General features: G+C 38.0%; 1 protein-coding gene across 1 annotated transcript in view; it reads left to right on the plus strand.

Annotated features, from left to right (window-relative positions):
- Nucleotides 1–14905, plus strand: part of CNTNAP5 (contactin associated protein family member 5) — an 886651-nt gene that overhangs the window by 736784 nt on the left and 134962 nt on the right. Inside the window, exons 15-17 of the mRNA XM_030840366.2 lie at nt 3996–4123; nt 4301–4471; nt 12779–12997. Of these exons, the coding sequence (XP_030696226.2) occupies nt 3996–4123; nt 4301–4471; nt 12779–12997 (518 nt within the window). The remainder of the gene's footprint in view (nt 1–3995; nt 4124–4300; nt 4472–12778; nt 12998–14905) is intronic.

The raw sequence follows: 14905 nt of genomic DNA on the forward strand, positions 1-14905 counted from the left end.
TTCACTGCACTTTAATGATACACTAAAGAAATCAGTAGCCCCTGTTCTGCTCTGCAAACCTGATTTTGGTAAAGTCCCTAGTTTCAGATAGAAAAACTAAGAGGAGACCACATTGGCTAATTCTGTGCCATACTTTTTCTCTTGAGAATATTTGAGTCTTTTCCTTAGTGTGCATGTTTTATCATTAGGTCACATGTGTTTCTTGAGGACCATGTGTCTGTTATCTATTCTTTGTGCCCTTCAAGCTTCCATAAGCTGGGATCTTTGGCTGGCCAACAGTAGGGCACTTTTTTCTTATTTTCCTTTCAAAAATTCTTTGTGTTTTACATTTTTTTTTCACACTTGACTGGGAATTTCAATAGCTATTTATTGAATCCTTACTATGTGTTAATCAACATGTTAAGTTTTATATACATTATCTACTTTGATTTATACAACAACATCGAATTAGTATTATTATCCCCATTTAAGAGATTAGGAGACTGAATCCCAGGCTGACCTCATGACATCGTACAACCCGTGTGTTGAGGCACATGTTTTAAGCTAGGTCCGTCTGGCCTAATGACAATTCTTTCCCACTACAACACAATCATTTTTGTACTTATAAAGTACATAAGCACCCTGTGCCTTTAGGAAGAGTCTTGTATATTCTTCCAAAGGAAGACAAAGTCTGTAAAGTGTTTGCCCTTGAGAAGACAAGTTCATACAGAAGCCAAAGGAAAACAACTTCGTGTGTAGAACATCAACTCTACAGCTGCAGTTTGTATCATTTTTTATGCCACCCCCCAAATATTCTACCCATTAATACTTTGAAATGTTTGAATCAGCCTTGTCGTTCACACATTGAATTAAATCCAAACACTATTCTCACTGTGATGCTAAGAGCATGAATGAACTTGCAAAGTCTCTTGATGCCCAGGTGGCCTGTAGGCTGAACACAGCCCTCACCTGTGTTTTTGTTTGTTTGTTTGTTTGTTTTTTGTTTTTTTGTTTGTTTTGCGGTACATGGGCCTCTCACTGTTGTGGCCTCTCCCATTGCGGAGCACAGGCTCCGGACGCGCAGGCTCAGCAGCCATGGCTCACGGGCCCAGCCGCTCCACAGCACGTGGGATCTTCCCGGACCAGGACACTAACCCGTGTCCCCTGAATTGGCAGGCAGACTCTCAACCACTGGGCCACCAGGGAAGCCCACCTGTGTTTTATTGGTCAGTTTTATTGCAGTGTTGATTCCCACCATACTTTTTTTTTTTTTTAAGAATTTTAAATCCATTTCTATGATTTGAAAAATTGAGAAATTTTACGTTGATATTCCAGTCTGGCCCACTGGTCCTACATTCATGAAGAGCATAATTACCTGTTAGGAATGACTATCACTGTCTCCTATAGACAGAATACTACTTCCTCCCAGTCTTCCTCTTGTTCTTTCTCTCTCTCTCTTTCTCCCTGACACTGAAGCTGTTTGTCATGTCCCATTTATCACCTAACACAAAGCTGGCTTCATTCATTTTTATTACTTTCCTTGACCCTGTAGGCATTTGAGTTTGTTTCTACCACATTAAACAACTTTGGAGAGATTTTTAGATTTTATATAAAAAGTATTTTTGGTAATATGCTCTGCATCATCAAACTAAATATGAAGTTCTTTTTCTCTGTTATTTGGAAGAGATTTTTATTCTTGGAGCAATTTTGTATATTCCAACACTTTGGTGCCAGGACATCAAATTGATACAGGCAAGATGCCATAGTGTATGAGGGAGACAGTGCTTGACACTGCTGGACAGACTTCAGAATCTACCATTTTCACCTTGAAAATGAAAGAAGAATTAGGGAGAAATAAAATCCTATAGTAATGTAGAGTTTCTACAGGAGTTTGATCTTTATTCCACTTTGGTTACTTGAAACTTGCTTTGCAATGTCTGCTTGAAAAAATATTAGAACATGAAGATTCTAATTTTATTCTGTGTATATGTGACATTCATAGATGTGCTTTCAAACAGACACAAGAATCTTATTCCAGATCCTTTGATTGGTCTCTAAATACAGGTACTCAAATTACAGACAGTGGATAGTGCATTTCTTTACATTTTGGGTGAGCAGACTTGTAAGGGTATACGTACAGGTGAATATTTGATTTGATTATAACCAAGATGAATTAGTGCGTTTTTCTACAGATCTCAGGAGTTGTATGTCTAATCTTAACATTTAATTTTCCATAGTGTGGAAACCTCCAATACAGAATCATAGCTTGATGTATGAAAAGATAAATTGACTTGCCTGAGGCTGCAGTGATTCAGGGGCAAAAATGAGAACTCAAATGAGTGTTAACACTACTATTTTTTGAGCATTTACCATAGATCAGGCACTGTGACTATATCATATCATTTAATTCTCTCTATAACTCTGTGATATGGGCATTACCTCCATTTTTCAACTGAGGATACTGTGGAATCTCAGAAATAAAATAATTTGCCCAAGCTAATGCAGGTGGAAACTGGAGATCCGGGATTTCAGAACAAATCCGTGTGCTTCTAAATCTATGTCCTTAAAGCACTTCATCACACTACTTGAACCTTGCCACGCATCCTTAATTCATAATTTGACACATTTTTTCTTTGTCTTTAGTCTCAGAGCTGTAAATAATATGCAAAGGATGCTGAAATATAACGTTGATTTTGAGTGTTTTTTGAGTGTTGTGTTGATGTCTTTGTGTCTACAGGGAGAGAACCAATATGAATTAGCTCCTCTGTGTTCTCATAAACAAATTGCTACATCATATACCTTGCCTTGATCGTTGTGGCTTGGTGCTGTGTCTCCCAGTTCCCAGGAACAGACAAGATGATCCATCCTGTGCTTACTTGAGGCTGTGTGGCTGAACAGTCCAACCAACCCATGTGCAATTATCAGACTGCCTTATATAATTCATTTCAGCTCAGATTAACATATATTTATGGCATACTTGTTAAATTTAGGGCTGAGATAGACACCAAGTGACTAGACCCCTGCCCCTTCTACCCTGTGGCCGTAGACAAGTTATCTCATATCTCTTAGCCTCAGTTTCCTCATTTGTGATGAAAATAATGGTACCCACTGCATAGGTGTGTTATACCCCTAGTATACTTCTGGCTCAAAATCACTGCATATTCACTCAATGTCAGTTTCCTACCTACATTTCCTTTTTACTCTCAGTAAAATGGTGTGTCCTTACCATGAGTCCAAAAACACAACTCAAAAAAAAAAGGAGATGCAAGAGGGAGGAGATACGGGGATATATGTATATGTATAGCTGATTCACTTTGTTATAAAGCAGAAACTAACATATCATTGTAAAGCAATTATACTCCAATAAAGATGTTAAAAATAAAAGAAGGAAAACATGAATAGCTTAACCCCATTCATTTTTAACTTTCTTGTCAAAGGATGACTAGTCAGTTTCCTAATTGCGTAATTAACAGAGACAAAGCTAGAGTCATTAACTACAAAGGTCTCTAAAACAGAAAAAAAAATAAAAAGCAACAAACCACCTTAAAAGGTGATAAGAAACATCCTAAACTGATTAAAACCTGTTGGCAGGTGACTGAAACAAGTCCTTGGAGTGATTTTAAGTGGCTTTGTGATGCTTATTTCAAATTAGTTACTGAGATAGCTGATCTCTTCATGGAAAGAGAGGCAATGTTTCATGTTCCATCAGCACTGCATTGGGCAGGTGGGGTCTGTGAGCTACAAAAAGCAGCAGCAAGCTCTGTAAACTATCTGCTTTTCTGGAAAGACTTAAGGAAGATGTAAAATGCTCTAGTTTTTGGAAGCTGGCCATGGGTTTTGTAATTGGCATCCCAGACTTTCACGCATACCTATGAGATGAAAGGCCCTCTGTTATTCCCCTGCTGCCCCAACCCTGCAGCAACCAGCCAAATCACTTTTGAAAAGAGGAGGCTTGTTAAAGAATCCCTAGATTATCCACATTTTCTCCTTTCTTTTCTTAAATTTGTGTTTTGCAGGACAAATGATACTGGCTTTCTTTCCTTCAAAGACCACTTGCCTGTCACTCAGATAGTTATCACTGATACCAACAGATCAAACTCAGAAGCTGCTTGGAGAATTGGTCCCTTGCGTTGCTATGGTGACCGTGAGTACTAAATTGAAAGAAGATTTCTCTCTGTCTTACATAAGCACAAGATGTTTTATTCCCTTATCCTTTTTCCCTGCAGTGTCCCCCAGTCTAGAAAATTATCTACATGCCCAGTGCTTTCCTGTACCCCATTCAAAAACAATGAACCATACTCAGGATTTTTTTCATTTGCAGGACACTTCTGGAATGCGGTATCATTTTATACAGAAGCCTCTTACCTCCACTTTCCTACCTTCCATGCGGAATTCAGTGCTGACATTTCCTTCTTTTTTAAAACCACGGCTTTATCTGGAGTTTTCCTAGAAAACCTTGGCATTAAAGACTTCATCCGACTTGAAATAAGCTGTGAGTGTTCTCATTTATGAATTTAATATAACTGGTCAACAGAAGTTTTAATCTTATCTTTGCCACCAACAACTAGTGTACTATTTAGATTATCAAATTAATCTCCCTGGGCCTCTGTCAAATTAACAATGATAATTTCTAGTTCCTCCTTATGCTTTTTGTTTTATTATTACTTATCAGTGTTTAAAGAGTCATTCTGTCCTCAAACTAGTGCATTCCCAAAATTCCCATAGATATTTATTTACAGTGTCTTTTTTCTGATCCGTGGGCATTTACTACCTATTCTTTTAAGCTTCCACACAACGGAACTTTTTCATTGCAATTTCTATGGAAAGCTGAGAACATTAGTATTCTGCATTCTGTTTACACTTGAAGTCAAATTTTTGTTGTACTTTTTCTCTGCAAGTAATTTCTTGACTTATTTCCCATCACCAGGCATATGTGACTGACCAATCAGAATTTCCATTGTTTCTCTACCACTTCACCTTGAACAGGGGTGTATCTAGTGAGTTTGATGTCAGGACATGGATCATTTTTTAACATCCCATCTCCTATATACAAGTTATATTAAGAAATAATCATAAAGTTAAATGAAAAGTAGTACAAATGCATATGGGGAAGTGTTCTGTTAATGAACTTTTATATGTAATCATGCCAATAAAAATATTCCAGTACAAAAAAGAAACACAATACAATAAAGAATTTTAATCTCATTCATTCATTTTTTATATAAAAGGGAAAAATACCTACATATTGGTCTGTTCAAGTAATACTTGTAACATTAAAAGTTCTGTTCCTTAGACTTGACTTATGTAAACTTGTTGAGTGAGTTCATCAGAACTGATTTTCTTTGCATGTTCATGTTCAAAAGAGAGTATAATCAGATTTGTCCATTTATCTTCTCTCTTACTGATCAAAGGATACTTTTTATTAACTTTAAAATGTTTTTCACATTAAGCAATAGATATAAACATTTTAGAAAAGATTTTAAACATAAGGCTAAGTTTGATAGAGATTCCTAAAAATCCCATTTTACAATAAATTCCAGAAATTGCTATAATCTCTATGTATTTCTTTCATGATCAATGTTAGCATCTTTCAAATAGCTCTGAAATAAAAAAAAAACACTAAAATATTTTTATTAGAAAATTCGTCATGGGTTACTATTCTACTTGGTAAAACCTCACAGAGTTCCTAAGGTTTTGGAGTTGCTTAAGCTCTCTTTGGGTGCAATTTGTGTTCACAGCCCCTGTGGTACTATATATTCCTTGTTTCAACAGTAGATCTGAGTTAAACAATGATAGCACAGTAACTGTAAAAATGGGAAATCAGAAATTGAGCTCTTATTCTTAAAAACAAACACATATTTTAGTCTGCATGTTCAGGAGCCAATGGTACGTCAGGAGTTCTCTATGTTAACTTCCCTCTTGAATATAATATGTGGTAGGTAATAAAATGTACTCTTTGAAGCTTACACATTATTAAAAATTAATACTAACATCAGCATTTGTTACAACTTAAACCTACAAAATTTCCCCCCCACCCCCGGTGGAGGGATGTTTCATTGCTGACATTATTTAGAATTACTGTTGTGTGGCAATAATAAAAAAAAAAAAGATCTACTTTTAGTTGCTTTTGCTAGTTTTCTGATTCTCTGCATCCATTATACCCACTTCTTTCTTATACACAAGGTGGACTGCTCCCGCCATCTAGCCCTTATTAAAGCCATGACCATGAAGACTTATGCTTTTCATTATGTGCCTCATTTACCTGGTTTTAAATACATGTTTTCTATGATTTGATTGTGGCAATTTACCATATTACAATAATAATGTGACAGCATGAAATACCCTTGAAAACCTAAGTAATAATGTCTTAGCAACAGAAACGTGGAAATTTGAGACCTCCAGAAAAAGAGACAAAGGTGCTGGCTGGAGGAGATGGCTGAACTGCATGTACAGGTCTCCTGCAGACCACAGAGCAGCTAAGTGTTTCCTCTGCAGCTACAGCCCAATACAAGGAAAGGCATCTCTTTAACGGGTAGTTGTAATCTCCTTTTACTCCAATGATTTAGACTATTAATGGCAGGAAGCTCTTGTGGCTTTAGTGTGAAATAAGATCCCTCATAGCTACCTTGGCCAGGCTTTAAATACGTGGAGTTGAGTGCCAGCCATTTCATAATATGGATATAATAACCTCAATGTAAATTTAATAACAATCAGGCCCTAAGGCCTTTCGATTCATTAAAGCAGCAGCAAATGTCATGGCATATTATCACAAGGTAATGAGTGATGATTTCGTGTTAATTATATTTCAGTGTCCAATTTGTTTGAACTTCCTCATACTATATTTTGTCCTTTGGGCTGCACAAAAATGTTTTCCGTGCAAGTGGTATTAAATCTGATAAAAATTTAAAATCCATTGATGTCATTGTTCAGTGCACACTTTTTCACCACATCAGAGAATATGTATTTTTTGAAAGAGGAAGATTTTGTATAAACTTTTTTAAAGTACGAGGCCTCAAAATTTTCAAAATATTTTGTTTTATTATTATTATTTAAAAGGAAAAACAGACAAACAAATGGGGCTTATCTTGCATTTCTTACTAACAGCTGCACTCAACCTATGTCTTTTACACAGATGGAATTTTCACCCTAAAGTGTTCATAGTAAGATTCCTCTACAGATCATCTTCTTAGAAAGAAAATGGCCTTCACATAAATGTAGTAGATTTCTCAGGTAGATCTCTTCCTCATCCCCAAGGAGTGTTCCTCTGTAACTATCCGAACAGAAGTTTTCAAAATTGATGTATCCGAATTGTTGGACAGGGAACAAGAAGCTTACATAAAATTTTCAATTTATTTCTTTCTGGGTCACTTCCAACTAAGACATTTGAATTTTGTAGCTTTAAGATTAGTCCATATTCTATGAAAGGCAAGATGCTTCATTATGTCCTCAAGTCTTAATGGATTTGTTCCAAATGAGACTGAGAAAAAAATAGCTATTTTGACAATTAGCTCATAATGGCTGTGCAGGTTGAAACAGATATCTTGGAGTGGATGGGGGACGAGAAGGAAATGGCTGTTGCGATCAGTATGGCATAGCGGAAAGAGACTACTGGTGAGAATCCAATGTGTATTCTAATTTCTGTTTCTCTAACTCTAATTGTGAGCAAGTTCCTCACCCCTTCAGTGCTTATTTATGAAAATGGAATTGTTGATGCCCATATGTCGATCAGATGCATTTGGCTGCAATTAAAAGAAAATACAATCTTAACTGATAGACACAAGGATGGGAATTTATTGGTACCAGGACAGGTGACCAAGTCTGGAATTGGTGGGGCACTTTATTTCTGGTTGGATTCAGGAGTTTAACAAATGTTAGCAGTGGTCTAATTTATTTCTCTCCCTGCTCTGACTTCTGAATCTCTACTTCCGTCAAGGCTATCTTTCCCTCAAGAAGGAGCCACATTTCAGCTGGTGGGAAAGCACTTCTTTGCCAGCTGTCCACACAATCCTCCTGATATGCAACTCCTCTGACTACCTAGGAACAAATGCCTCTAGACAGGGAAGTAAAGATTTCAGACTGGTTTTGCCAGAGCCCAGCCTTACCCCTTGGGTGGTAGGGGCAGCTAGCTGACCTTAAAGCCTGTAGGGGAAAAAAAAAATCATTTTCATTCCTAAAAGTCTGAGTTCTTGGCTGAGAACCATGTGATAAAAGACAGAATAACAAGAGGAAAAACAAACAGAAGTTTATTAACATGTATACCTCATGTAGGGATGGGAGATACCCAGAGGAAAGGAGTGACTCAACGAGGTGACTTAGACCTCCAGTTCATATGACATCTATAAGAGAGAACAATAAATTTTTGGAAAAATAATAGGATAAAGGAAAGCAGTTTTAGGCTTTGAAAGTAGAGATAAAAGCTAGTTAGTCAAGTTTGTTATGTAGATTCTTCTGGTGGCATCTCGAGGCTGATAGGGTCTAACGTTGTCTCCAGGTGATTAATGTTTGTCCTCTTGGTAGAGAGGGGAGGAGGGATGGAGGAACAACTAAATCTATATCTATATCTATGTCCTCATCTATATCTATATATCTAGAAATTTGAGTTCTGACTTTCAAATGTATCATATCAATAATATTACCAACTGTGATGGTAACTTGAAGATACAATCCTCAGATCCCCAAGAATAGGAAAGATTAATTCTAACAAATTAATTAATTTTGTTTTCAAATTAATTAATTAATTTTGTTTTCAAATAATCTCATCTATAATCATCAAGGTATTGTATTATGATTTTCATGTTCAACTCACAGTCCAATATGCAGATGAGGAAGGTGAGCCTTGAGAGGGTAAATAACACACCCAGCATCACCCAGTAAGATTCAGAATCCAGGATTCAATTCTCTGTTCATTCAAACAACTCCCTACTCTGCTTTGCAAAACTGTCTCAAGAGCCAAGAATGTTAGAAGGTGAGAAAATAGCATGATTTTCCTCCATGTTTTGAGGCATAGGACATTCAGCAGGTCTTTACAACTTAATGTAAAACTATGTGTGCTTTTTTTCTGGAATAGGAGCCACAGCTGCCATCAGCGCCTCCAAGAGTCCATGTCTCCAAAAATGTTTAACAATATTCATTTACTTCTCATTCTACAGATGAATACATGGGAGGTCAGAGAGGTTAGGAGACTACATTAAGGCCTTGCATCTTCTTCTTTATTCCATTATGGTGCCTGAGACATCTCACATGCCTGACCTGTGCAGGGCTGACACCAGAGATGGTGTCACAGTTTGAGGAAGGAAGAGCATTGTACAGGAGACTTAGAAGGCATCTTCTCATCTCCTAGGACCACTTGGTGTACAATCTCTCATGCTTGTGGCAGTTTCCTCCACTTGACATGCCCCTTCTTGGTCAGTCTTCTCAAAAGTACACCATGAGCTCATTTTGTTTCATTCCTCTCTGCTTAGCACAGGTCCTGGCTGGGTAAAAACCCACTGAAAGACTCCAGTGACTCCTTCGCGTTGTCTTGAACCATAGGATGTAAATGATAAGGGTGGATATTTGTCAGACAGTTGTGGGGAGAAGATGGTAAATTCATGATAGAGGAAATGCTGCCACTGGACCTCCAGCTTTCCCATTTAGAACCACTGAGCTATGCCCATCCCCCCAGAAAATGAGATCTAGTTGACATTGGCCTCAGGTGTCCTGTCTTCCAAGTCACTAGCCAGTGTTGGAGGTATCACCATGTACTTACATTTATTTTCATTCAGTTTTTTCCAGGCACCCATATTATATATCTAGCTTTGACTGCCAGGTAGGGACTGCATAGGTTTTGGGGATGGTGGTTTTCTCATAGGACAAGTGGGTTAAAAAGTGAGCTCCAGAGACACATCACCTGGATTTAAATCCTGACTCTGCCCCCTCTGGGTTAGAGCAGCTTCTCAGCTATCTGTGGGTCAGTTCCCTCCTCTGTAAAATATTACCTTTCTCATATGATTGTAGGGAGTTGATTCATGAAAAATGCTTAGCAGAGTGCCTGGGTCATGCTAAGCGCTCAATGAATGTTAGCTATTATTATTGCATTTCACTGATTCTCCCCTAGTTCTAGGAGGAGTGAGTTGAACATAGTAGATCTTTAATAGTGACTTGAATAAAGTTAAATAATAATAATTTTAGAAGGTTTTTAAGGAACCTAACACCTTGGTATAAAACTAAAAATAAAGAAAGAAAGAAAGAAAATTACAAAATTGCATTTAGTGTGTACAGGGTAACATTTTAATGAATGAAATTTTAGTTTGATGGGAGCTTCCTGTATACAAGGCCCAATCCTAGGTTCTGGGTGTCCAATTCATCTATAAGTTGCAGACTAGCTGGGGAGACAGACTATAACCAGATCATTATACAACAGAGGGATAAATGCAGGGGCAGAGATAAGTGCAGACCAGAAACTAACAAGGAGGTAGTGGTGACAGGGGGTGGCAGGCCGTCACAGCAGTGGAGCAAGCCTTCCTTCCACAGAGATGTGCTGTCTGCATGGAACTGGATATCCACAAGACCAGCTTGGCAGGAAGGCTTTTAGGAAAATCTTTAGCATTCCTCCCCTTCAACCTCAAGAGTTTTTACCTATGTTTTTAGAGAGAAATACACTTATGCTCAATATCTCAGTAATTGTTTATTTGGTCTCAAGATAAGCAGGGCTGCAAGGTAGCATTGGTGGCCTGATAAGAAACAGGCAATGGCTCAAAGGGCTAACTTCACTCTTATTTAATCTTTCAATTGTTGAATCTGATTTGCTCCCTTCAATTCTGTTTCCGTTAATGCATGGGTTTATGAGCCAAAGACAACTGACGTGGGTTGGTGAACCATGCCACAGTGATGATAATAATAACAATAGCTATCATTGTTGAGTACATCCTACACGCCAGGCACAGTTCTAAGAACATTGTCGGGATGAATTTATAAACAACCTGACAATTAGGTATTGTTTTTATTCCCATTTTACAAAGGATAAAAGTAAGAGGTGACAAGCTCGAAAACTTACCTCAGGTCATGGAGGGTGCCAGAGTCCAGGTCTCAAATCCCATTTGTAAAGCTTCTATCTTATTGCCTCTCTTTGCAGTCAGGACACATTCACCAGGAAGACGAGCAATTCAAACTCTCTGCTACTTGAAATTCTGCATATTGGGGGCTTCTTATACCAAGGCTGGCTTTCTGTTAGGGTTTAAAGCCTGAGAAAGGAGTGGTCCAGGGTGATGACTGACCTTTGGTATTGCTGAATATTCAGATCTGTTAGTTGATGACCTTGTCAAAGAAATACACATGTCCTATCTCGGGTGTAGAGGAGGGGGGCCATCACAAGGTGCTGATAAGGAAGGGAAGGTCTGGAATATGAAGGCTCCTGTTCCTGAGAGAGGACTGTCTTCCCCTCAACTTTAATTTATAATTTACCTCTCCACATCCTTCAGATTTAGAATTCTTACATAATAAAAGAAAATATAAGAAGGTATACTAAAATAGAGAAGAAAGATGGAGATTATACTTTTGGAGTCAGATTCTACTTACTCTCTAGGCAGCTTCAAGCAAATTATTTCTATTTCTCTGAACTTTCATTTTCTCACCCATAAAATGTGCATAAAAATGAGACCTTTCTCATAGAGTTGCTTTGAGGATTAAAATGAGAGAATCTATGGGCAGTGCTCCTCAGAGTGCATTGTACTACTGTGCTGCTGCTACTTCTCTCTCTCTCTGTTAATGGTGATAACACCACTGTCACCATCCCCATCATCACCATGACCACCACCATCACCACTATCACCACCATCACCATCGCCACCATCCTCACTACTACCATCACCACAATCACCATCACCACATCACCTTCACCACCATCAACATTATCACCACCATCAGCATCACCACCATCACCATCACCACCACTATCATCATCCCTATCACCACCACCATCATCATCACCACCACAACTATCACCATCATGACCACCACTATTATCTTCCTGTCATCATCATCATCAACATCATCATCATCACAGGTAACATTACCCCTGACTGGCTCTTTCCTGTCTTGTACGATAAGCAGATTGCTATAGAAGGGCAGAAAGGGTCATGGAAGGAGCCCTGCATGGGGAGTTGGGGGGATAGGGTTGTGTTTGTTCCCAGACACTGCCACTTGCAGTGATACAGACAAGGCACTTAAAATTTCTGAGCCTCCTTTTAAAAAAAAAGTCATAGGAATAGCATGAATTCTTGTATCATATGTATTGATGAAATAATACATTTTAGAATAATAATATATATAATACACATAGTAATATGTTTTATATATATATATATATATGAAATACATTATTATAACATGCATAATGAATAATACCAAGCACTGGACTTTCCAGGATGTGGTCTTCTCCTCGCAGGAGTGTAGCTGCTTAGCTAACCAAGTATCTATAGCTGTCCATGAGGACACAGTTGAAGTCAGAAGAGATCCAGAAAACCCAGAAGCTTGGAGCAGGTGCATTTTGTCAGATCAGCATCAGTGACCCTGGTCCCTATCCTATTTCTTGAATTCACACAATGAGAACCAACTGGGACCAAAAAAAAGAGCTTGAGATTTAGTAGTTGGTAGTTATTACCATGAATGGTAGTTTTTATACTGAGGGGATTTCATCTGAAGGCCTCTCTACCTAGCTGTTGATGTACGATAGTTTTTATCATTCGTTCAGGGTATGCTTGTGCCCTAAATGCACTGACAACTCCCTTCATCTTTTTACCTGTTTCCTTTCTGGTTTCAGCTCCTTCCGAGATCACTTTTGCCATTGATGTTGGGAATGGCCCCATAGAGCTCATAGTCCAGTCCTCTTCTCCTCTGAATGACAACCAATGGCATTATGTCCGGGCTGAGAGGAACCTCAAGGAGACCTCACTCCAGGTGGACAACCTCCCAAGGATGACCAGGGAGACCTCAGAGGAGGGTCATTTCCGGTTACAGCTCAACAGCCAGCTGTTTGTAGGTAGGGGACATCTTAAGGTGCCCTGTGTGCTAAAAACCCTACAAAACCACTGTGGAACCAGGCCCAAGGAAAATTACTTTTTAATTTAGACCTGGGAAATGATTAAAATATTCCATAAAGCATTTATAATTATAAACGTAATTTCGCAGATTCTTCCTTACTAGATTTATTAGCTACAACAATGGAAGATTATGTCATCTCTTAGCAAAGTTTGAGGGGGTTTCAAACTCTATTTGTATTTTTTCTCCTTGTACATATTATATTCTCGGATGTCCAGGAACCTCTATTACTTTTCATCCCTATAATCAAAACCTACTCTTAGAAAAAAGGATGTATCAGCTATTTAAACCTTATTAGAAGTTGACTTTAAGTCAGTGGGCTACCATTCACCCTTCCTATTGATACCTGACTCCAGATAATTATTGATAACCATGTAATGAAATACATTACAGCATCTCCAAGGGATTTAGGGCATCAGTAATATGGTGGTGGAGGGAGCTATTGGTTTTTAAACTACGAGCTTCTTTGATACTCCCTGAAATCACGTCACTTAGGCGGCTGCCTGATAACTTACACAGAAAAGCAGCCCTGGTCCCTAAGCAGACGTCTCTCCACTGGTCATTTCCACCATGAGACTCAGAATCAACCTTTAGATAAGTTGTTCCTCTGAACTGGCTGCCACTGCTGGCAGTAGGGCCTGGGAAGGCTCAAACATCATTCACTGAATCATTCATTCATTCCATAAGCAGTCAGTGAGCACCTAAAATAAATCAGGCACCTTGTCAGATGGTGGGAATTGAAAGATGACTTGTGCAATGAAACTTCTTTTCAAAGAGCTCACTCTGTGTGTGTGTGTGTGTGTGTGTGTGTGCTGTGCGAGAGAGATAAAGAGGCAGAAAGAGAGAGGGAGAGAGAGTTTAGCCACATTAGTCCAGGTAGGAAACGTCTGCCTTATAGCTACAGTTTAGAAAGGATTTTTTGGAAGTAGGTTGAGCAGGGCTTATACAGCTTTAAAAACAAATAGAGTTGTAAATATTAGGGATATTGTATTATTAGCAAAACCAAGGCACTGCTCTTACATAAAACTTGAAACTCAGATGCTTAGAACAGTAGCATAAATTAGTTGTAAAATTTGCCAGTATACCCAGATTTACTTTTCTTTCCTTATGTATTTATTTTACCAATTCTCACACTACATAGCTTTACTGCTAGTAATGAAATGCCATCAGCAATCAATGGGTGTTTCTTACTTGCTTCTTTTAAGTTTGGGTTTGTGCAACTTTTAACTCTGAGGAAATCTGTCACTAAGAACATATCAGCTAAAAGAAAAGAAGTAACAGAATCTGTAATCTCTCTTTCCAACAGGAATCATATTTCTTTCTTCATCTATCATGTTTTACCTATCCATCAGAAGCTAAGATATAAGTGATTAAAAATGATTTTATGATGAAAAAATACTCAATTAACCTACATCAGTGATATGATTTAGTATTAAAATATTTTTTAAATTTATATTGATGTTTTCATTCTATTTAAACATCACATTTTATTGCTCTGAATAAGTTTGCTAGTCATCAATATTTAATGTCTTTTTTGGTGTAATCAATTCAAGTAGTTTGCAATTTTCATAAATTATATTCCATGCCAAAGTTTAATTTATCTTCAGGCAGTACTGATGAATCTTTCTGGCTGAAAGGTGTATATAAAGATGGAATTTTTTTAATCCCTTCATGCAAATTTCATGTAGTTATGAAATTATCATATGTGAATGATCTGAATATGTGACAAACTTTGTGCAAGTCGAAAGGGAAAAGAGGCAGCTGTGTTTCCTTGCGGGTTTTTATCTCTAGATGTTTCTGTTAACTGATCACAAATGCAATGAGTAAGAGCATATCTAGGGGTTTGGAG

This window comes from Globicephala melas, chromosome 7 (genome assembly GCF_963455315.2).
Source record: "Globicephala melas chromosome 7, mGloMel1.2, whole genome shotgun sequence".
Classification (NCBI taxonomy): Eukaryota; Metazoa; Chordata; class Mammalia; order Artiodactyla; family Delphinidae; genus Globicephala; species Globicephala melas.